The sequence below is a fragment of the Ailuropoda melanoleuca genome, chromosome 8 (genome assembly GCF_002007445.2).
Source record: "Ailuropoda melanoleuca isolate Jingjing chromosome 8, ASM200744v2, whole genome shotgun sequence".
In the NCBI taxonomy this organism is placed as follows: Eukaryota; Metazoa; Chordata; class Mammalia; order Carnivora; family Ursidae; genus Ailuropoda; species Ailuropoda melanoleuca.
In genome coordinates, this window is record NC_048225.1 from 21,388,053 (window position 1) to 21,410,665 (window position 22,613).

Below are 22,613 nucleotides of genomic sequence, written 5' to 3' on the forward strand. Positions count from 1 at the left end.
GAAAGACCATGAGTAAGCACAGTGCAGCCTGAGGGGAGGAGTCAGAATTACAGTTAGCTTCTGGGCACCCAGTAACCTGGGATAAGCTGAGGAGGAGACCCAACTACCTCTACAGGCTCGAGAAGGATACCGCCTGCGAAATGTAACACACACTTACACGGCACACGGTGCTTACACAGCAAGTTCCTGTCCACTGCCTAATTTCATACCGACAATACCCTTTGACTAAACACAGTTATTTCCATTTTTTTCCCCCCAGGAAGAAAACTAAAGCAATTTAGTGACAGAGGTAGATTTGGGAATCAGGTCTCCAGGAGTGAGAGTTGGCCCTTCAGTTCTGTTCTCTGGCAGAGTGACGTTTACGTAGCTCACGGCAAGAGCCGCAGACTGTGTTTCGATCTAGTTCATCAAGGGGGTAGCAGAGTTTAGAAGCTGGGCCGAGTCTCCGTTCAGCTTGGCCAAACTTGCCTTGGTGCTTTGCGCGCCTGTTGACTCGCCTTGGGCCAGTTTTCCTCCCTGTGAAACAGGGAGGCTAGCCCCCTTTTCCCCTTGACACGCTCAGGGCATTATCACTGGGTTCTTTCTACCTAGCTAAGCTTAGTTTAGGCCTGGAGCTGAACGCAGTGAAGTCTTTGTTGACTGAATGCTTGATGGACCAAGCCAACGGCAGCAATCAAACATAACTAAGTTAGATGTTTGTTGGTGGAAGACAGGAAGAACCCCTGTGCAAGGTGTGACTTAGAACGGAACAGTCACCTGTGGGAGAACTTGGAGGCCGACGGTTCACCCAAGCCTTCTCCACTTCCTGAGGTATCTGTTCTCAACAAACAAGCCGCCCAGTTTCATCCGAAGTGAACCTGGAGCTGGCATGTCTCTGAACCCCCTTTGCACTTACTGTCGGTTACTCATACCTCACACTTAGTCACATCCTGTCTTGCCTTATTCTTGAACAGAAGTCCATTGTGAGCACTCTTTTCTGGGGCTGGACGGTAAGCTTCCTGGAGACAGGACCAGGTCTTAGACTTTCCTGGGAGCCTCTGGCATGAGGCTGTTCCCACTAGGGGGGCTCAGTAAACCACTCACCTATGGAAGAACCACTCACCTATGAAAGAGAGTGCCTCCGGGGCTGTGGGTTTCCTGGGGGTAACTTCTGGACTACGGTTTCTGGGCCTGCGCGGTTTCCAGGCTTGATGGGGGATGTCTGAGCCCAAGGAAGTAGGGTCAGGAGACTGATGGGGTTTCCCCTGGCGACAGCGTGCCTGGGGCCTTCTGTAAGGAACAGAAACCGAGAAGCTTTCTCAAGGCCAAAATCTGTGTGCACAAGAGGGGCCACAGAGGGAGCAGTCTGGGGGCTGCAGGTGTAGACGAGAGCAGAGGAGAGGCCCAGGTCTAAGTCCAGGTACCTGGCCCTGGGGCCCTGGGGCCCTGGGGGGGTGGGCTCCCGGAACAAGGCCCTCCCCCTGCCTTGCCTCACTTTGCCAAGGGAGCGAAGGACGCGGTTCACCACGTGGGAGAGCCGAGAACCCTTTGTTGGGTCTCATTGTTCCCAGGAGAGTGTGGGGAGGCCGCGCTGGGCACATCCATCCTAGCGCCACTCACAGGCAGCGCCCGCCGGGCTCTACCCTCACCCCATCCGGCCTCCCCTTCCGCCCCTCCGCGTCCGCCCCGCACGCCCGGCCCCCCGGCCCCCCCGGCCCCGCCANNNCCCCGCAGGCGGACTTGCCCGCTCCCAGGCCGGCCCCGCGCCCGGGACAGGGACCCGGCCGAGCGGAGCTGCAGCGCCAGCGCCGCGCCGCCAGCCCGTGCGCCTAGCGGATCGGAGCTGTGCGCGGAAGTGTCGTGCCCCGCCCCGCTCCACCCGCGAGGGTGAGTACGCGGCGGCCGGTCCCCGTGGGGTCCGGAGGGAGGGCGGGAGCGCCGCGGGGGCCTGGCTGTCTGGTTCCCCCCCACCCCTCGCCCCGCGCCGCGGCCCGGGGAGGTGGTCGGCCCGGCACGTGGGCGCAGCGCGGGGCCGGCTGGGGTGGGGCGGCCACAGCCCCGGGATCCCTTTCTCTGGACCAGATTTTCGCGCGGGAAGCCGGTGCTCTTCTCTCCCTGGGAGTGAGCCACCGGGATGGTCCTCTTCTCCGCAAAGTTTCTAGCCCCCACCCCTGCGCCCCTGCTCAAGAGGCGTCCCCACCTTCAGCATCCTCTGAGCCCTGGTGTCTCGCACAACTGTCCCCATCGAGTCCAGAAGATCCGTGGGCTGGCTTGGCTAGAGGTGACAGGCTTTGCCGGGTCCATCCGTGTGCTGGAGGCACAAGGTCACCAAGCAGAGCCCAAACGTGCGAGTTGCCAGCTGCAGGCTGGCCGTGCCCGGGGTACCATGTCCCCGGTGTGGGGGCCTTTGGGCCTAGGCCCCTGTGCCTCAGAGCTGCCTGTGTGGTGGACAGTGGGAAGGGATGGGGTTGGGGTGAGGGTGGGGTACAGCCGCGACAGGACCCCTGGGCTCCGCTGTCTGCTCTGCGTGCCTCCCTGGGGCCCTTGCTGGCAGGCACCTCCTGGGCTGCCCATGTCTGCCAGTATTGCCCCCTCCATTTCCAGTCTTGGGGGGAAGCTCCATCTGGGCCACGGGAGGCCGGATCGGCTGCTGCTGCCTCTTCCTCTGTTCCAAGACCAGGTCCTGAGGGCCTGGCTTAGGGGGCTCCTTCTGGGAAGCTGGGGGTGGGGGGCGTAGGCAGTGTTCAGGTGCTCAGCTGCGCTTGTCTGACCTCAGGGCCACCCACGGGCTGGAACCCCCACAGGCTTCTCGAGGAAGCTTTCCACCACTGGAGGGAGGCACAGCGAGGCAGCCAAGTTCAGGCTGACTTCTTCCTCGCAGAACCTTGGGAACGGGCCTGGTCCGGGCTGGGTTGGCACACGAGGCACAAAGCGATGCCGCTCTCCCCTGAGCTGCGCTCTGCCACTGCCGCCTCCAGGTCTGGCCGTGGCATTTGCCAGGGTGATTTTAAATACGTTGGTACGTGTGAAGTGCTTTGAAAGGTGCCTGCACAGAGGGAGAGGTATGTAAGTGCCGCTAGTAGTGTTTCTCCCACACTCTTACTGACCCCCCGGAGCTGCCCCCAATTCCAGAGACGGTGCCTGGGAGGCACCGGCTATTCGGGGAGCCTAGAAATTACCTTGTGTGGTCTTTTGTCCTTGCTGAGCAGAGGTGGCTCTCTGACCTTGCTCTGCTCCTGTCTCCACTGAGTACCCTCTGTACCATCCCTCAGCATCACTGCGCTGGGAGGGGAGCTCTTGGGCTGTCTGGTGGGCCCTGGGTTTCATCAGGCGGTTGCAAGAGAGCCAGGAGTTGGGGCCAGTCCCCCCTCCTCTCCCCAGCCCATGTGGAGGGAGTGAGGAGGGGAGCATAGCTGGAAGAAGTTAGGAAGGGAAAGTAAGACTCGCCTGCTGGGTCTGTGGGCTACAATGGCATCTGTAGCCCAGGCGTGGGTTACTGCTGGGGACAGCAGGGACCCCCTCTCCTGGGAGCAGAGGTCCAGGCCATGGAAGCCCATTGTGCCTTCTGGGCTGTCTTCCCTTCTCTCCCTCACCACCTTTTCTACCCAAAGCGGTGACTTGCTCTCCATTCCTCAGAAACAGAGGTGTTTGGCCCCTCCACCCTCCCAGCCCTTTTAGGATCCAGTTTTCTGGGTAGAACCAAGAATCTGATCCTTTCTGGAATTGTAACAAATCCTGGGAAAGACCCCCCACTTCCCCAGCAGGAGCAGAGAAGTCACACCCCCTTTTTCTGTTCCAGCTTCACCTGTGGTTATTCTGTAGTTCCCCCGCGCTGGCCTGGCATCTGCCCTGCATTGGGTGCCCCCTCGGGCCCTATCTGGGCACATTCTCTGGTCTCACCTCGGAGAGGCTGCCTCAGTGGGACTATGAATTCCTCCTCAGAATGGTTTACACCTTCTGTCTTGGGGAAGGGGTCACTGTACCTTAGAATAATACAAAATGGTTCCAGCCCACAGGGGAGGGAGAGCTTCAGGTTCCTGAAAAGGACCCTCCAGATAGGTGTCACAGAACATTCCAGAGGCCGAAGGCCAAGTCTGCAGATGGAGATCAAGGCAGGCACCAGAACCCAGCTGAGCTCCCAGCCCTTGGAGATGGACCCTGGGCTCTGGAGAGCAGGGCGGTCAGGTAGTGAGGGGAGGGGCCCCTGAAAACTTCTAGAACTTGCTCCTCCATGCTGACTCCTCAGCTGCCCTGTGGTGAGACATTTCCCCCTGCAGCAGCCAGCTGGTGCTTCCCTCACCCCCAGGGCCTGCCTTCCTTCTCAGGATCTGGGTCCTTAACCTGAAACCTCGGGTTGCCTTGAGAAAAAGACGAGGGTAGGCAGGTTTTGGAGGCTGTGGTCCTTTGTTTCCGTCTGTCCTTTGGTGTTTCCTTCCTAGAGGTGCTCAGCACTCCTGCATGAGTGTTCTGAGGGCCTCCGGGTGGGCTGCCGGCCACCCCTGGCCTCAGCATCACCCCTGACCTCTACCGCATTCCCGGGGTGCGTGTGACGCGATGTATGCTACAGATGGAGGAAGTGGTTGGATGTAAGGGAGCAGCAGTACGTGGTATCTGGGCCCCAGCCAGGTGCCACGGGGCTTCCGATCCGTGCCCCCAAGCCCAGCAGGGGCTGAGCTCTGCCAACGGGTTGCGTGGGGTCAGTTGCTTTCCAGGGTGAGGAGGGCCTTCGGCGTCCAGAACTGCAGGTTTTCTTCTGGTCTTGGCCCCTCGCCTGGGGCCAGGAGGCACACAGGCAGTTCCTGACACTCTCTGCCCACCCCAGCCTGCAGAGCTGCTCTGTAGAAAGATGCTGGGATGATTCTAGAATCTGAGGCCCCAGATTCTGCCCAGCAGGAAGGAGGGGCTGCTGCTAGGGCTGAGGGCAGGTGCAGGCCTGGCGAAGCCCTCAGTGTCTACCTGGGCCTCTAGTGTGACAAGGCCGGGCTGCTGAAGCCCAGAAGCTGCTATCCTTGTGTGGTAGGACGGGTCCTTCTTCCTGCCTGGACTTTCCCTCTGCAGCCCAGCCGAGTGGGTCAGGGACTCCCGGATCTGGCCTCCCTGGGTGGAGTGGGGAGGCTGGCGGTGGCTGGAGAGGACGGGGACCCGTTTGCAGAGTGCTGGGCCTGCACACTGTTGTTTCTGCCTTGGGTCCAAACCCTCTTGCAGGGTGTGGGTTCCAGGGACTGGAGCAGCGTTCCTTGTGTCCACCGTCTGCCCCGTGTCAACTGCCCGTGCGGCCTCTATAAACACCTGTCCTTACAATAAAAAAGACCTAGCAATGAACACAAGTACTCACCGTGTTATCAATCAAGCACTTTTTTTAAAAAAAGATTTATTAATTTGACAGAGATAGAGACAGCCAGCGAGAGAGGGAACACAAGCAGGGGGAGTGGGAGAGGAAGAAGCAGGCTCATAGCGGAGGAGCCTGACATGGGGCTCCATCCCACAATGCCGGGATCACGCCCTGAGCCGAAGGCAGACGCTTAACCGCTTTTTTAAAGCCTGGCCCGATAAGTTTAACAAGAAAAGAAAAGGTGTGCCGTGCACTTACTTCTATCACTTTGCCTAAGTCTCTTGCACACCTTTCATTTGGCCCATTTATAAAGGAAGAAATGGAGGCTCTGGAAGTTGAAACTTTGGCCAAGGTCACAGCTCCTAAGCAGCTGAGCGGGGACTTGTATCTAGGCCTGTTTTGGAAAACTGCCCTTTTCAGTCGAGCTCTCCGCTGCTCCCCCAAGCTTGTTTTCGCCGTCCTTTGGTCTCTCAAGAGGCTCAGAGGTGTGAAGGGCTTTGCTCAAGGCCACAGTGCATTGGTGACAAGGCAGACCACAACCTCAGCCTCCTGACTCCCAGCGCAGAGCTCTTTGTGCTGACCTGAACCCCACCTCTCTGCTGACCCGAACCCCCCATCTCGCCCTGCCTGTTGAGGCACCCTTGCCCCGAGTACAGGCGCTTTGCTGGTCCACCCTCTGTGGGCAGGCGGGACAGGCCCCTCGGCTACTCTCCGGCTTTCTGGCTCTCCGGCTCTCCGTCCCCGCGGCCAGCCCTCCCAGCCCCTCCTGGCCCCCACCTCTCCTGCTTCCCCCCGCCCCCCGTAATTGCTTCCATCTGGCCGGCCCTGCCACTGCCACCGGCTCCTATTCCTTTGGAAATGCGGCTCCCTGGCTGCCGGCTGCTGCCCACAGGGCTGCAAGGCCTCAGCCCCCAACCGTGGGGACACGTGGGAAAGGGGAGGGGCCCTGAGCTCGGGGACCTGGGCCAACGTGGCTGCTTCCAGGGTCCAGGGTTTGGCATTCCCCAGATCCCTGGCAGGCAGGAGCACCTTTGCTTCCGGGCCCTCCTGGACGCCCGTCCTGGCCTGGCTTCTCCAAGAGCAGCTCTCTCAGTGCCGGGGGTGAGCTTCCCCTCTGCCCCACCCACAGGCGCCCCTTGCAGGTGGCTCAGGTCTGGGGGCGGGAGGTCTGGTTGGAAGGGACGGCAGGAGAGAAGTGGAGGCCAGCAAGGGCATGCCCTGGGGACCACCGCCGGAGGCTTCTGGGAGGGAGGCAAGCTGGGCAGTCATGGTGGCAGAGGCAGAGGGACCCGGGAGCTCTGGCCAGGTGAGAATGGGGCCTGCTTGTTTCCTTCGGTCCCAGGTCATTGACTCAGAACGAGCAGAACCAGCGAGGCATCCTTCTATTTTGTGACGATAATAAAACCTGCACATTCTCCCAGTGCATTCGATGCTCTGTTGACTCCCTGGCCTCGGGCGCTGCGGAGGCTGGGTGGGGAGGGATGCCAGCAGGGTGCTCAGGGGCGCCAGCTGGAGAGTTCGGGAGAGTGCTCCTGCCTGTGGAGGAGGCAAGGCCCCCATCGTCGAAGGTGTGTAAGCATAGACCAGTGACCTTGACAGGGACAGTCCAAAGGAGAAGCAGGAGGGGCAAGTGCGTAGTGTAGGGCGGGTTTGCAAACTTCGAAGGTATTTTCTTACCTGAGATTTTAGGGTTTTAGCGTAAGCTCCGGGAACCTGTCTGTCTTGCTCACTGCCATATTCTTCATGGCCGGAATGATGGATGACGTAGTAAGAGCTCAGTAAATATTTGTTTGATAAATGAACAGAAGATGTACCTTGGGTTTTCTTTGTCTTCACTGTGTTCCTTCCTCCTTTTCCTGGGGCAAAGGAAGAAAGCTGCCCTTTTGACAGGTGAGCTGTCTGTCAGAGAAGGGCCTGGCCTGGCAGCCTGTTGGCTTGCGTCCCCGGGGCCTCTGCAGGCACTGCAGAGGCTAGCAGGAACCCCAGGGAGGTATGGACAGGAGTCTGCCCCCTGAGGGGGTTCTTGCCCCTCATTCCACCCATCCGGGGTACAGCCGGTCCCATGCCTGCTCCTGTCTCCCCTCCTCAGCCCGAACTTGAGGTCCTTGCACAGACGGTCCTAATCTCCCCTCTTGTCCTGACATCGGTCCTCTCCTCCCATTCGGGCCCAAGAGAGGTGCCCCTAGGGGTGGAGCCCCTCTCCGGTGTCCACTCAGGAGGTGGGGTTCACCCCTGTTCATGCTTCAACCCAGACAACTGCACTTCGATGCCTTCTCCATGTTGGCTTTCCATATAAAATCTCATCGGAAAGTAGGACAGACGGTTTCTGGGCTTTAAAGAGTTTTATTTGAACCCCCTCCCCATTTGACCCCATTAAGACTTTTGTTTTCCCAATATCATGCCGCATGTGTTCTCATCTCCTCCTCTTTGCTCTGTCTGCCCCCCACCCCCTGTATGGCTTGGGTGCCATTGGTCACCACCTTCCTAAGTGGCGAGTGTCTGTCAGCATCCAACCTGAGGCTCTGCTCTGGGAAGCCTGCCGGACCGCCCAGCAGGCTGCCACCTCCCCCCGCGCGCCCCACTGCCCCTTGGGGTCCCACTCTTGCCACATTCGGGGCCAGGGGTGGGGGAGGGCCGTGCTCGGGGTGGTGTGGTGGAGGTGCCCTGCGTGTCTCCCTTCCTAGCTGCCTGGCCTCAGGCGGCTTCCTTCTCTGAGGAGCCCACACTCCTGAACGAGAGAGCATTTCCAGTGACATCCCAGTGCGTGGAATCCGGTGCTCTGTAAACGCTGGCCACTGTGTCTTCTGTGATTCAAGGGGGGGCCCAGAAGCTGAAGAGGGTCTGACGGCTGGCCCAGCGGCCAGGGGCAGGTGGCCGGGCAGGGGCCACAGCTGATGGCACCCTTTGTCTCCTCTCTGTCTGCTCCCAGCTCTGTGACCTCGGGCAGATGTCTGGTGGTTATTAGCTCTCCATCAGCACATCTGTGAATTGGGCGCATGGCATCTGCCCCGCCTCCCAGGTTGGGGAGGCACAAGGGAGGTAAACATTTGCAGGTTGGGAGAGGCCTCAGAAGTCACCCTAGGGCAGGAGCCCCGACTGCTTTCCTCCCCGTGGTGTCCTAGCACCTGGCGCTGTGCTGGCACACCGTAGCTGCTCTGTTATTATTTCTTTTTTGCAAATGAGGGAGCTGAGCCTCAAAAAGGTAACTTGCTGGTCTCCAAGTGTCTCCTCCCCACAGGCAGGAGGAGCCGGTCTCAGGAGTGACCCTGGTCCCTCTGCCACTCCATTCCCCCCCTCCCCCCCGCTCCTGTTTCATTCCTTTCTCTGAGGTCCTGATGTCATCCAGGCCCCAAAGACCAGGATGGGCAAGGCTACAAGCCCGGGGGCATGGCCGATGGAGGACCGGGTGGTCTAGGACACGCTCTGGAAATGTCCGCTGCTGTCCTGCTTCTCTTGGACTGGTCCCGTCCTTGGAGAGGGCTAGCCCAGGCCTGGCAGGGGAGAGCGTGTTCTTGGAGAAGGGGAGCCTGTCCTTCCGGGCTGTGTGGACCCTTCTCCCCCCATCACTGTCCTCCTTCTCCGCTGGTCTGCTCCTTGGTCCTTTTTCTGGCTTCCTTTCTTCCCTCTTCCTCTCTCTCCCTTCACGTCTGACACCTCTTCTTTCCCCTATGGTCATCCGGTGCCCCCCACCCCCTTGCCTCAACATCCTGGTGGGCCTGACATGGTAGCTGGATTTCCAGCGGCCGGGGAGGCACCCTGCTAGGCTGCGGAGGCTCAGGAATGAATGCTGGGGTTGGCAGTTCCAGCATTTTCTAGTGAGGTGGTTCTTCCAGCAGTTGGGCCTGGTGGAGGGACAGTGGCCAGCCCGAAGTAAACTCAAAGTAAACTTGAACTCGGCTCCCTGGGCCCTCACCCACCTCCCTGGACATCCTCCTGGGGTAGGAAGGTGGGAGCTCGTCTGGGAGCCGGAGGGGTCTCCAAAGAAGAGCTGGCTGGTGCAGCTTCTCTGGCTTCTGACCTCTGCCCTCCACCGTCCTCTCTCCAGAGCTCCAGCTCTTTCCCCAGAGGGACCTGCTGGGATGGAGGAGGCTGGTCAGATCAGGGAAGAGATTTCCGTTCAGACACCTTTCAGGTGAGCACACATGGTGTGTGGTGCTTGGGCCAGTGTGTGTGTGTGTGTATGTGTGTGTGCACGCGTGCGCGCTTGCACGCTGTGTGTGGATGAGTGTGTACGTGGGTTGTGCAGGAGAGAGAGAGCATGGGCATGCATCTGTGTGTGGACAAGAACACGGGTGGGCCTATGTGAGTCTGTGTTCCCCCTTCCAGGCCTGCTTCTAGCCCAGAGCTCTCCTCTCTGTGGTCTTTGTGACCCTGGCTTTGCACGGGGCTCTGTTCTGTCTTGGGGGCCAGCTGGTCCCCTGCTGCGGTCCCATGCAAGGATGACTGATCTCTGGCCACCCGTTTAGCTGCCTGGGGGCCCTTGGGCCAGCGTTTGCCCCCTACCTCTGAAAATGGAGGCGTGTGGGGGCTTCCTGCCCAGCGTCTCAACTCTGCCAAGGCGGAGGGAATGGGGAACAGCTGCGTTGGCCGATTCCGGCTCCGTATGGATTTGGTTTGACAACAAAGCTCCCTCTGTGTTGTTCTCAGGCCCCTTACATAACCCGAGGGTGGGGAGCTGGGGGGAGGCAGGCTGGAGGAGGTGGAGATGGGGACAGGGAGACACCAGGACAGGATGGCTGGAAAGGGACAGGAGTGGGGAGGAGAGGGAAGGGGAGTGAGAGAGAGACCATTGGGAAGGAGAGAGAGGAGGAAACGTGTGTGTCTTGACCCTACAATTCTACTTCCCACCTCCTGGATCTCTAGGTCTTCTGATTTTTGCCCACTCGAGGCCTTGTCTTCCTCTCCTTGAGACCCACCCACCCGCACCAGACCCCCTGAGGAGGGCCTGGGGATCGGTCTGGGGGGAAGGGTTTGGGGCTGGGCCGGAGGGGCCATCCCTAGCCCCACCCTGTAGCTGAACACTTTCCATAAAGAAGGGAGTCATTCTCTTCCTTTGCTCTTGGGCCTCCAGACTCCAGACTCCAGGCCCCAGGCCTGGCTCCAGAAGACCCTCTTGTGACCCTCTTTGTGAATGGCAGCCATTCCCTGTACCCTGTCGGGCTGCTCCAGGCCCCACCTTGTTCCCTTGCCTAGCCTCCCGCCCGGGACCTCCCCCCAGCTCCAGTCCTTTGCGCACCCCATCAGAGGCCCTGTGGCCCTGTCCCCGCACTGCCCCCTCCCTCAGTAATCAGACATTCTCTTCTCACCATCACTATCCCTGCAGCTGTCCAAATAGAGTGAGAAGAAAATGTTCTCTTTCCGGAACAGCTGGACTGACAGGCCAGGAAGGCCAGGTGAGCCGGCCAGGCTTGGGGGTGGGAGGTACCTTGTCCCAGGGCCCTGATCCTGCCAGCTCCGGGGCAGGAGAAAACAGACGCTTGGAAGAGGGCAGGAGGACCTGTGGGGCCTTCAGGTGGGGCCAGGGCCACCGTGGCTGCATGGTCTCCTGGGTTTTCTCAGGGTCTGCGTCTTCCCTGGGCCTCAGTTTCCCCAAGTCCTTTTCTGTCACCAGGCTTCCTTGAAAAAAAAACCTCTGGATTCCATTTGGCCCTGAGGGCAGTGCTCGTCCCCAAGTGCTCGTCCCCAGGCTGCAGTGGATTCACAGGGCTGTAGGCTTCGGCCCTGAAAACAAGGAGGACTCCTAAAAGGGCGGGGGAGAAGCTGCCGGCAAGGCCCCAGACTTTGGCGCTCTGGCACTGGGCTTGACCCCTGGCTGCCCTCAGTTAGATTTAGGGTGTCTGCTCAGGAGGTGCCCTATAGGACCCGAGCCATAGCTCTGCGGAGAGGCAGTGTGGGCAAAGCCCAAACCTGCTGAACGAGCTCTAGACTCTGGAATCCTCAGTCCTCAGGCTCTGAGAGCTGTTCCTTGCCCTCCCACCACCTTCCCCCAGGTCTGGGATGATCCTGAAATTGCTAATGCCTCAGGGCTGGAGACGGGAAGGCCTGAGTGGGGCTGGGGGATGGCTAGGGGAGGGGCTAGGAGTTTCCCAATGTGTGTGTGTGTGTGTGCGTGTGCGTGTGCGTGTGCGTGTGCACGTGCGTGCGTGCGTGCGTGTGTGTGTGTGTGTGTGTGTGTGGTGTGGGGAGTGGGAGGGCCAGGAGGACATCTGAGGGATCAAGGTTAGGTACCCGTGCAAAGAGGCCAGGCCAGGAGGATGGTGAGTGAGGGTGCCGGGCGGGGGTGCCCTCCACGCGGGGGCAGCTGCCTCTGCCCCATGCGTGACTGAGGTCCCAGGCTGCCCTGGGACACTTCCTAGGCCCTTGGGGACATCCTTACACGAGGCGGTGAATCTTCCTCCCATTTGCTTTCCTGCAACCCCCCTCCCCCAGTCTCCCCCTCCCCAGGTAGCTGTGAGCAGGACGGGAGTGGGACTCCCTGGCTGGGAGCTGGGCTTGGCCCAGCCGAGGGCCAGGAGTCCAGGGTTTCTCTTTACCCAACTTTCCGAGGTGAAGAGATCCCCAGAGGGCTGGCTTAGCCACTCCCCGCTCCTTGGCAAGCTCCAGCTCCCTGGCTGGTAGCTCCAGGGACCTCCAGCCTGACAAACAAACGGCCGGAGCGGGAGCTGAAGTTGAAGCCGGTGGGCAGTGCCCTCAGCCGCAGGATGGGGGAGGAGAGCGCCCTGGCCGAGATGGCCCAGCAGACCTCGGAAGCTGTATGTGGGGGGATGGGCAGGGAAGGAGAAGGAAGGAGGGGCGTGTGCAGGTGTGTACGTGTGTGTAGGGGTCGCTTGTTCCCGTGCGTTTCCAGTGTGGGGTTTGGGTGTGTCTGTGTCTGAGCAGAGCACCGTGTGTTTCCATGGAGATGAGTTTGTTGGTGTTTGACACAGGAGGGTCCGAGCGGACAGGAGCGGGTGGGCTTGAGAAGGGGTTCAGAGTGTCTTCCTGGTGCCTCCAGGCTCCGGGTTGTGGCTGCACATTTACCCTGTAGGGGAGCCCGGGGACAGAGTTAGGCCTGGGTCATCTCTGATAACAGTGGCCAGCCGTCCAGCCAGCGTTCCCACCTGCTCTGCTCCATCCTCTGCCCAGAGGGACCGTTGCTCCCCCGGAGGGTCAGCACGTTTCCCCAGCAGCACCTAGAGTGCGAGCCAGCCCTCCCCTCACCTCATCGCTAACCTTTTCCTTGGAGGAGAGTTGGTTGGTTGAAAGTCTTTCTGATTGGAAACAATCTTGAAAGGGCCTGTCTCACTGGCTTCGCCCTTCCCAGGGGACAGGCTACTGCAGGAAATGGAGTCTTGGTTTTCCTTCTTCATGGTTGCATTTCTCTTTTGGAACCCCCACCCCAGGTGCCCTGCCGCCACCCCTCAGCGCCTCCCTTTTTCCCCGAACCCCACCCTCAGCTCCTCTTACTCTCTCAGGCTCCCACTGGGAATTCAGGAGTGGGTCCTCCCCTGTGGACACCCCGAAACCTCACTGTTCCGGAACCGCCATTGCGGGGCAGCGTGCATCACCAGGGGAGAGAGGTCTCCCTGCCGTTCCATATGTTCCAGAACAGCCGTGCTAAGAGCCACCATTGTGGGGCCAGAGCTGGAATTGTATTCACCTCCACTGAAGTGCCAGGACTGCACATGGCCCTGCACTGTCCCTGCTTGGGGGCTTGAGGAGTACCTGCCCTAGATAGGGTACAGCCAGCAGGGGGGATGTCACTCTGGAAATAAGTGAGGAGGGGTACTGCTTCTGGAGCTGCTATGGAGAGGGGGTGCTGGCCAGCGGAGGGGCCATCTGGATCCCTTTGGGATGGCTATCAGGTGGGATGATCAAGGGCCCGAGCCCTTCTCAAGGAGGTGATGTACCCAGAGAGAGACAGAGCGGCTTCTCCGGGGAGGCCTGCTCCCTCCCTCCCCCCCTATGTTCCTCACAGCCCAGCAAAGCACCTAGAGTCTGGCTGGTGCTCGGGGCCTGAGTTTAGTGGGGGACAGAGTCTGGGTGGCAGTGTCTCTCCCCCTCTCCCTGGGTGGCTGTGTGTGTCCTGTGTCGTGTGTGCGATGGCCCAGCAGCCAGGAGGAGAGGGGGGCAGGGTTGTGGTTACAGTAGCAGGCGGGAGCTGTGGTTGTGGACCCTTCCGTTTGCTGGGATGGGGAAACCTTGGGTGGAGAGAAGCGGCCGTGCACTGGGGCAGGCCTGGACCGACCAGGGGTCCCTGCAGCTTCCATTTGCCCAGTGCCCGGTGTCGGCCTGGCCTGGCCTAAGGCTCCAGGCTTTCAATCTCAGGATGGCTTTCGAGATGCACACACCTTTTAGCACTTGCCCTCGTGACCTATGTTTCACAGAGGAGGAAACTGAGGCCCTGAGAGTTGTAGGACCTCGTCCAGGGATGCCCGGCCTGTGACTGCAAAGGCTGGGTCAGACCTCGGGTTTGTGTCCAGACCCCTTTCCTCTGCCTCCAGGATGCCAGAGGTGCTCGGAGGTCTGGGGAGGGGTGGCTGGGGTTTTGGCTCAGGCTGGCCCTCTTGGGGATTGAATAAGGAGTACATGAGATTTCCTGGGTAATAGGGCATCTTCCAGCCTGGAGCTCTGCTGGGACCACACCAGCTTTGTTGGTTGATACCAGCTCATTGTGTGGTCCCATAGCCTGGAAGCCGATAGTGATGAAGGGGGGGGGGGTCAAAGGTGGTGATAGCCACTTCTGCAGAAACCATGCCTTTCTGGTGATAAGGGTTTGCTTGTGAGTATAGCCACGTATGTTTGGCAAAAAGTGTGGCACTTGGTGGCTCCACCGGCTCCCAAGCTGAGCCTCTAGCAAGCCCCTGGCACCTCGGGTGCTCAGGTCTTTGCAAACTAAGGGTCTGGGATGCTTTAACTTGATGACTTTCTGTCCACACTTGTTCTGGTCATTTGCTCATTCATTTTAGACATCTGTTTGTTTTGGTATTTGTGACCTATCACGCAACAGGTATCGAATTTGGTGCTGGACCATACGAAGTCCTGCTTTCTCGGGGTGCATGGATTTATGAGTACAGGAGATAGTGTGGTGTCATTGCTACAAAGGAAATAAGATGGGGGCGCCTGGGTGGCTCAGTCGGTTGGGTCGTGATGCCAGGGTCCTGGGATCGAACCCCTCATTGGGCTCCCTGCTCAGTGGAGAGCCTGCTTTTCCCTCTCCTCCCTGCTTGTGCTGTCTCTCGATATCTGTCTCTCAAATAAATAAATACAATCTTAAAAAAAAAAAAAGGGAAGTAAGATGGGGTAAGGAGGAGAGTGTGGGGTAGAGAGGGGACTCCTGGTTGGGTAGCCTGGGACTGCGTGTTGGGGGCAGCATGGAAGGGAGAGTGGCCAGGACAAGGGAAGCCAGGGAGGGAGGTCCGGGCTTGTGATTCCAGATCCCCCAGCATTTACACTGCAGTCAACCCCTGCCTAGACAAGGACTCAGATGTCACACCGTTGGCACTGAACCCCCCCCCCCCGCTTCGTCCTGCCTCCATTCTCAAATGGGGGTCGGGGTGTGGAGGGGGTATGCAAGCTAAAATCCTTACCTTTGGGGAGGCGAAGGCATGTTTAGGAAGCGCTGGGGAGGCCCAGTGGTCATCGAGGACTTTCTCAGTTCAGTGGACAGTCATTTGTACGTCGTGTAAGGTTCGCTGTTTATTTCTTTACTTTTTTTTTTTTAAAGATTTTATTTATTTATTTGACAGAGATAGAGACAGCCAGTGAGAGAGGGAACACAAGCGGGGGAGTGGGAGAGGAAGAAGCAGGCTCATAGCAGAGGAGCCCGATGTGGGGCTCGATCCCATAACGCCGGGATCGCGCCCTGAGCCGAAGGCAGACGCCCAACTGCTATGCCACCCAGGCGCCCCTATTTCTTTACTTTTAATCACAGAACAGACTGACTAAAACATACTGTTTCTTAAATGATGTTTTAATCCACCCCACATTCCAGACAGCTGCAGCTTTTGGATTCCACTTAGCACACGAAGCAGCAATATGGCTAATAGTTGCTATTCACGGAGCGTTTCCCATGTGTCTTTTCTTTGTTATCCTGTTAACCGGTACAACGAAACTCATGGTAGGGGCTCTTTACCTCCATTCTACAGATTGGGAGACCGAGGCTTAGGGGTGCCAAGCGGCAGAGGCAGGGTTCAGTCCCAGTGGCCAGTCCCCCACACAGCTCTTGGCCAGAGGAGGCAGTTCCGTGTGACCTGCTTGCGCCAGCGCAAACGTGGCCATCCGCGTGGGCCCTGGGCAGGTGTGGTGTGCGAAGGGTAGCTGAGAGGCCGGTTCTGCACAGGCACTGGAGCAAGTTGCCAGGGTCAGGAAGACAATGTCACCCTGAATTGAACTGTGCCTCCACACTCAGAACCCTGACAGCCCGGGAGGAGGGGGGCCGATGCAGGAAGAGTGGAGTCGTCTCAGCTCTGCCGCATTTGAGATCTTGGAGCAGTGCTCTCTGTGGCTGTCCCTCAGAATGACCGGGGTCCTCCGCAGGCATCCCAGACGCCCTGGCCTGTTCCCTTGCTGTCCGATAGGAATGCAATGGGAGCCAGAAATGCAAACCACCTATGTAACTTCAGATCTTATAAAATGTTAAGTTAGGGGCACCTGGCTGGCTCAGTTGGAAGAGCATGCCACCCTTGATCTCGAGGTCATGAGTTTGAGCCCCACGTTGGGTGTAGAGATTACTTAAAATAAATAAAATTTTATGGGGGGCCTGGATGGCTCAGACGGTTAAGCGTCTGCCTTCAGCTCAGGTCATGATCCCGGGGTCCTGGGATCGAGTCCCGCATCAGGCTCTCTGCTCAGCGGAGAGCCTGCCTCTCCCTCCCCCTCTGCCCCTCCCCCTGCTTCTGAGTGCTCTCTGTCAAATGAATACATGAAATGCATAAAATATTTTTAAAAAATAGATAAATAAATACATAAAATGTTTAAAAATGTTAAGTTAGCCACATTTTTTAAAAAGTAAAAATAAGGAGGTGAAATAAATTTTAGTATTTTAATCCAGTATAGCCAAAATATTACTGCAGTGTGTGATCAGTATAAATAATTTTTAGGTGATAGTTCACTTTTTTTTTTTGTGCCAAGTGTTTGAAATCCAGGGTATGATTTCCCCTGACAACAAACCTCAGTGTGAACCCGCCACACAGCAAGGACTCCACAGTCACACGTGGCTGGGGGCCACCATGTGGGACGGGGCAGGGCTGGTGCTGTCCACTGTTTTCAGAAGAGGCATCTGGAAGCCAGAGGAGGGAGGGGACTGGCCATATTGGTAGTGATCTGAGGTCCAGCCCCATCTCTGGTAGTGCTGTTAGCTTTGGCTCCCTGGGGCCAAATTCGTGGGCTCCTGGGTGGGAGGTCTGAGGAGGGAAGCCTGCCCCAAAGTCCCTACCTGGGACCCTGGGGTGGGTCCGCAGCCCCACCAGATTTTTCCTTTTCTTGTCCTAGCTCTGAGTCCATCCTGGTTGATTCTCTACCCTGTCACACACCTTCAGCTTTCTCACCCAGGGAATGGAATTCAGAGCCTCTGCCCCCCACCTCCCAGGCAGACACCAGAAGTATGATTTTCAAGTGGTTCCCTCTGGTGTCTTGTGACTGGCAGCTGATAAAGTGGATGATACAGTGTTTCTATCCAGGAGACTGCAGTGCTGGGCTGGGCGGGGTGTCTGATGGCAGGGGCAGGGGGGGCAGCCTGTGGACCCCAAGGTGGGGAACCTTCTGTGCTTCCGTGGGAAGCCTGTCAGGCCCCTTTCCCTCCAAGCTTGGATGGCCAGACAGACGGCCCCATCTGCCTACTCATGGGCCTTGAGGCAGTTGGCCAGTGACTCAGCCCTCTGCTCTCCCACGTGAGCTGGGGCCAAGGCAGGCCTCACTTCCCAGTGCTATGGTCACACTGTGCTGCTCAGTGATGGGGAGAAGGCAAAGTCTGCAGCCTGTGTCCAGCCAGGGGTTGGGGCGGAGGGGATGGAGCGAGTATCAGACTCGCTGTTACTGCCTCTTCCTCCCTTGCTCCAATGACGTCCCTGATGAATTGATCCGTTTATTAATTCAGGGAATTTGCATTGAGGGCCTACTGTGTGCCAGTCGCTATTCTAGACATTGGTGATAACGGCACCGAACAAAACAAAACAAAAATCTTTACAAGCAGGGGAGGGGGATCAGAATTGTTGGGTGTGTGCGGAATTTTTGATGGCTGGTAGCGAAGGTGAACAAAGAAATGAAGAGATATCAAGCCCCTGTCTCTCTCAGTACACAAGGAGCCCTTAGAGGGTTTTTGAGCTGAGAAGTGATGTGGGCGACTGATCTGTTCTGGAGAATTGTCATTAACTGGCCATCTCCACCCAAGAATGAGTGATTAAAGTAGGTTGTAGCCCTGCATGATCCCCGTGGCAATATTAGCCGCGGACTCTGAGCTGGGAGGAATCGTTGTGGGCCAGCTGGCACCACTGAGATTCACCCACCTTGACAGGAGGAAACGTGACCCTGGATCCTAAGGGGAAATGTGTGTAAGCAGGTGTCGTACAGTCCCGCTCTTCAGTTGGACAGCGTAGCCACCCAAGTTCGGGGCCCAGGAGGCCTGGCTTACCAGCTGAAGGATTTGAGTCCTGTGCCAGGGTGTGATGTGATAAGTGAGCGCAGGCTTCACCAGCATTCCTGGAAGTCTGGTGTCCAGATGGAGGGCCGTACTAATCCCGTGGCTACAGGAGCACGCATTGGAAGCATGCTGGAGAGCTTCCAGAGGAGCTCTGGGCTACGGCAGCGGAGAGAAACTGTGTTCCACTAGGAAGCTGCCTGAGAAGGAGCACAGGAGGCTGCTCGTAGCTGTCGTAAGCTTTCGGAGGACTTGGATCTGATAGAGGACTGACTTCCTTTACTTGCTCCTGAAGGCAGCAGGTGGACATTCGAGGGATCGTGGCGTCTAGGAAGCCATTCCTTCACAAGGAGGGCTGTTGAGGCAGGAGGGGGTTTAGGGTCAGGCTTGTGGGCTCAGGAGCTAAGCAGTCCAAGTCCCGGTCCTTGTCCTCCTCCCTAGGTCCACATTCCCAGACAAGTGGCTGACCCTTCTTATACACTGGGTCCCTGTCTCTACAAGGGAGGTCGTGATCGTGTTTAACTCATAGGGTTGAGATCATACTTGGACAGCCCTTCAAAGTGTCTAGCAGAGTAGTTCTCAGCGTTTGGTAATGTCTGGAGACAAGCTCGTTGTCACAACCAGGGACTGGCGTTCCTACTGGCATCTAGTGGAGAGGTCAAAGAAACTGCTAAACATTCCATGGTGCACGGGCAGCCCCCCACAACAGTGACTTACCTGGTCCCCAAACCAATGGTGATGGGGTGGGGTCCCTCCTGGTATCCCACATGGTAAGTGCACTGTACATTGTAGTAATTTATAAGGGATGTAATACACGTTTAATCTCATCTTATTACTCGTGTGTCCAATGTTTACAAAACATCTGCTACCTTCTGAACTTTAATAGAGTCTGAAAATATAAAGAAGTCTCCCAGACCACAGAGGTCATAGTCTCGTAGGCCAGATACAAAACACATATGAAATAACATAAAATTATATTATGTGATAAAGCATCTTGTGTAATCCAGGTACTCTGATAGACTCTTGGTATAAACAAGCCTCCAGTTTCAGAGGTCAGAAGATAGTGGGCAAGACATGAAAAGCAGTAATTATATAATATGAAATTATATTACCTGTTAAGTGCCAGAAGCAAGTTATAAACAATATTTGGTGGGAAGAAAAACAGCGGTTGCTTAGAAATGTCGGAAAAGACTTCATAGAAGAATAGCCCTTTGAGCTGATGCTGGAGCGAGGGTGTCCTGGGTGGGGAGGGGCTTAGCGTATCCTCCTGCTTAGGGTGGGAAGAGGGGAGGGGGAAAGGCAGCTCCTGCGGCCTGCCTGGGAAGAGGGTAGGAGGTGTGCCTTCACACCTGTGACCCGAGGGTGAAGGGTCCTGATTGCCACTAAGGAGCTTTGGCTTTTCATGTAAAGAATGGGGAGCAATTGGGACAGGAGGGTGGTTTGATCCAAATTATTTCTTGGAAGCATACCATGTTGGCAGTTCCAAAGAAGGGGGCTGAATGAGGAAAGACTCAAAGAGACCAATTAGGAAGCAGGTAAATTGGGATAGGATCTAGACTAGATATGTCTCCAGACCTGGAGTTGGAGGACTGTATTCTAAAACGTTTCTGAGGGCGCCTGAGTGGCTCAGTCGGTTAAGTGTCTCCCTTTGGCTCAGGTCATGATCCCAGGGTACTGGGATCGAGCCCCACGTCAAGCTCCTTGCTCAGTGGAGAGCCTGCTTCTCCCTCTCCCTCTGCCACTCCCCCCACCTTGTGCTCACTCTCTGTCTCTCCCTCTATCAAATTAATAAATAAAATCTTTAAAAAAAAGATAAGGTGTTTCTGAGGCTCTAGACCATGAGGCCTTCATGCTGCATCTGCGTTTATTTTATTTTATTTTATTTGTAATCACTACGCCCAACATGGGGCTCAAACTCACAACCCCGAGATCAAGGCTTGCATGCTTCTCTGACTGAGCCAGCCAGGTGCCCCTCAGCTGGGTTTTGTAAAGCCTTACATCCCCAGTGCCTCCCACAATGCCAAGCATTCAGTAGGAGCTCAGTGAGCACTGGTTGGAATGAGGAAATGGGGTAGAAACAATCGTGTTTAGTAACTGTTTAGTAGGGGTGGCGTGAGGGGGGCGGATGTTGGAAGAGTTTATGATCCTGTGGGGACCAGGGTGGAGGGGTGGAGCTGGAGACACAGGTCTAGTTTGGGACGTGTCAAGTTCGAAGAGTTAATGATCATTCAGGTAGAATGTGCCGTGGGGAGCCAGAAATACTGGGATGGGATCTGGGGAGGAACTGAACAGGGTAGGAGTAGTGGGCAGACATCTGAAAATGAATGAACTTGTCCTATAAAAACAGGCGGGAGAGCAAAGGTTCAAGGACAGATCCCTGGAGAACGCCAGCCCTTAAAGGGAGTGGGGCCAGAACAGGCTGTCACCGAGGTAGGAGGGACATGGGGAGAGTCGGGACCCAGAAGCCGAGGAGGAGGCATGGGCTGACAGTATCACAGGCTTCAGAGCAGGAGGAAGAGAGAAAATAGACCTTCCTCAGGTTTGACAAGAGGCCACGGAAGGCTTCAGGTGGAGGAGCCGTGTCTGCATAAAAATCCGAGTGGGAGCCAGGGGTGGTGTGGGAGTGGCTGCGGCCCAGATACAGAAGTCTGAGCAGTGGAGGGAAGCGTGGGCACGCAGGGGTGATGGAAGAGAAGGTAGAGGCAGGGAGGGGCTCTGTTCTGTTGGAGGGGGAGGGAGATCGAGGTCTGTTTATTAGAGAGGAGTGAAGGGGAGAGAGTGGGAAGAAACAGGGCAGAAGGGGATCCCTGGTCCCAGTGGTACTGGTGTGGGCAGTGGTGTCCAGGTGGAGGGCTTAGGAGGGAACCGGAGGGCTGGCCGAGGCTCCAGGCAGCAGCTCCAGGTTTTTCCCTCCAGAACCCAGGGATGGTGCCCACGATTACGTGACTTGCTCAAGGTCTCTGAGCCAATGAGAATGGAGCCTCTGCGTCCTCCCCCATTAGTCTTCCCAGACCTCTTCTCAGGGACATTCAGCCTTGTCCCTAATGGGCTCCCGGGGCTCCGAGGGGCCAGGTATCATGCTGTGCCCTTGGGTGGGTATGCGTGCTGTTCCTCCTGCTTGAGCAGGTAGCTGCTGGGTACTTGCTGTGTGTGAGGCGCGTGAGGCAGGGCGTAGGGGGCTTAGTTCCTCCCTCTGTGCCCCGGGTTCTGCCCTGCAGCAAGGGCTCAGGTCAGCGCGGGGCGCTGTGGAGTTCTTGCCACGTACGCGACATGAGTGGAGCACAGTCCTGCTCTGCCCCCCAGGTACTCTCTGGGGACTGTCCTCGTGTCCTTTCGTACCCAGGGGCCCGGTCAATAATGCGGGGCAGCCAGTGGCTGGGGGAAGGCTGTGGGTCGACCGGAGGCAGAAGCCACCCGAGAAGCTCGGGCTCCGGGAATGTCCACAGCTGCTGAACTCTGGTCTTGGCTTGGCCCAGCAAGAGGAGGCGTGGGCTGATGAAAGCCCTGATCGGGGGTCTCAGAGCAAGCTCGAAGCCGAGTTAGTCTGCCTCGCACACCGTCTGGGCTCAGACCTCCCCGTGCAGGCTTTCCGGGGAAGAGGTCCGGGGGGGCTAGCTGTCTTGTTGCTCTGCTCAGAATCTGGACTGTCAGCTGTGCTCAGCGCCCGCCGCCGGAGGTCTCCTCCGCCCAGGAGTCTCTGTCCTTCAGTGACCGCGGAGCTCGCTGTGTGTGGGGCTGGCCATCCTGGCTTCGTGTCAGGGAGGTGGGTGGTTTTTAGTTTTGGTTTTGTTTTTCACTTACGAATGCCTGGACCCTGCCTGGAACCAATGAAATGAGAATCTTGGAGAATGGGACCCAGGCGTCTGTATAGTTTTTAACTCCTCAGGTGCTGGCCTTGCGCCAGTCGGGTCACCCGTGTTGTGACCTCCTGATACAAAGGGAGCTGGTCGTGAAGACTGAGAGAGAGTGGAGGGGAGCGAAGGGTGTGGGTCATAAAGTCGGGGATGTCCGGGCTGGACGATGCTGGTGGGGAGCTCGGCAGCACAGGGCGTGCTCCCAGCGGGTGATGGGGCACCACCTGGGCGTTGGGTAGAATTCGTATCCGGCCTCGCCCACTGAGTCAGAAGGCACACACCGAGGTTTGAGCAGCCTGCTTTGGCTGTCATGCGGACATCCTCATCCTCATCCTCCTTGTCTGCCTCAGTGGTTCTTAATCCTGATGGCATGTTAGGGTCACCCGAGGGACTCGAGCAAATCCCGTGCTGGGCCAGACCCATCAAGTCGGAATTCCCAGGTGTGGGACCTGGACACTCGTAATTATTTCTTATTTTTTAAAATTTTTAGCACCCCAGGCGATTCTCCTGTTCAGTCAAGGTCAAAAACCATCCACCTGAGCCAGTGTTTCTCAGACTTGACTGTGCAGATGATTCCTCAGGTGATCTTATTCAAATGCAGGTTCTGATTTTGTCCGTATGGAGGGGCCTGAGATCATGCATTTCTTTCTTTCTTTTTCTTTCTCTTTCTTTCTTTCTTTCTTTCTTTCTTTCTTTCTTTCTTTCTCTTTCTTTCTTTCTTTCTTTCAGATTTATTTATCCATTTGAGAGAGAGAGAGCATGAGCAGGGGGCGGGGAGGATAGAGGGAGAGACTCTCCAAGCAGACTCCCCGCTGAGTGCAGAGCCCGACGT

At 57.3% G+C, this 22,613-nt stretch overlaps 1 protein-coding gene across 6 annotated transcripts in view; it reads left to right on the plus strand.

The window, feature by feature from the left end:
• The first annotated feature begins 1,685 nt into the window (after positions 1-1,685).
• Positions 1,686-22,613, plus strand: part of ST3GAL4 (ST3 beta-galactoside alpha-2,3-sialyltransferase 4) — a 30,712-nt gene continuing 9,784 nt past the window's right edge. For 3 of the 6 annotated variants that reach the window (XM_034666055.1, XM_034666056.1, XM_034666057.1), the window contains exons 1-3: positions 1,696-1,866; positions 9,357-9,443; positions 10,635-10,704. In XM_034666055.1, coding sequence (XP_034521946.1) covers positions 9,391-9,443; positions 10,635-10,704 — 123 coding nt within the window. In that variant the 5' untranslated portion in view covers positions 1,696-1,866; positions 9,357-9,390. Of the gene's footprint in view, positions 1,867-9,356; positions 9,444-10,634; positions 10,705-22,613 lie in introns of all 6 variants that reach the window. The other 3 variants (XM_034666054.1, XM_034666059.1, XM_034666058.1) reach the window with 3 other exon arrangements.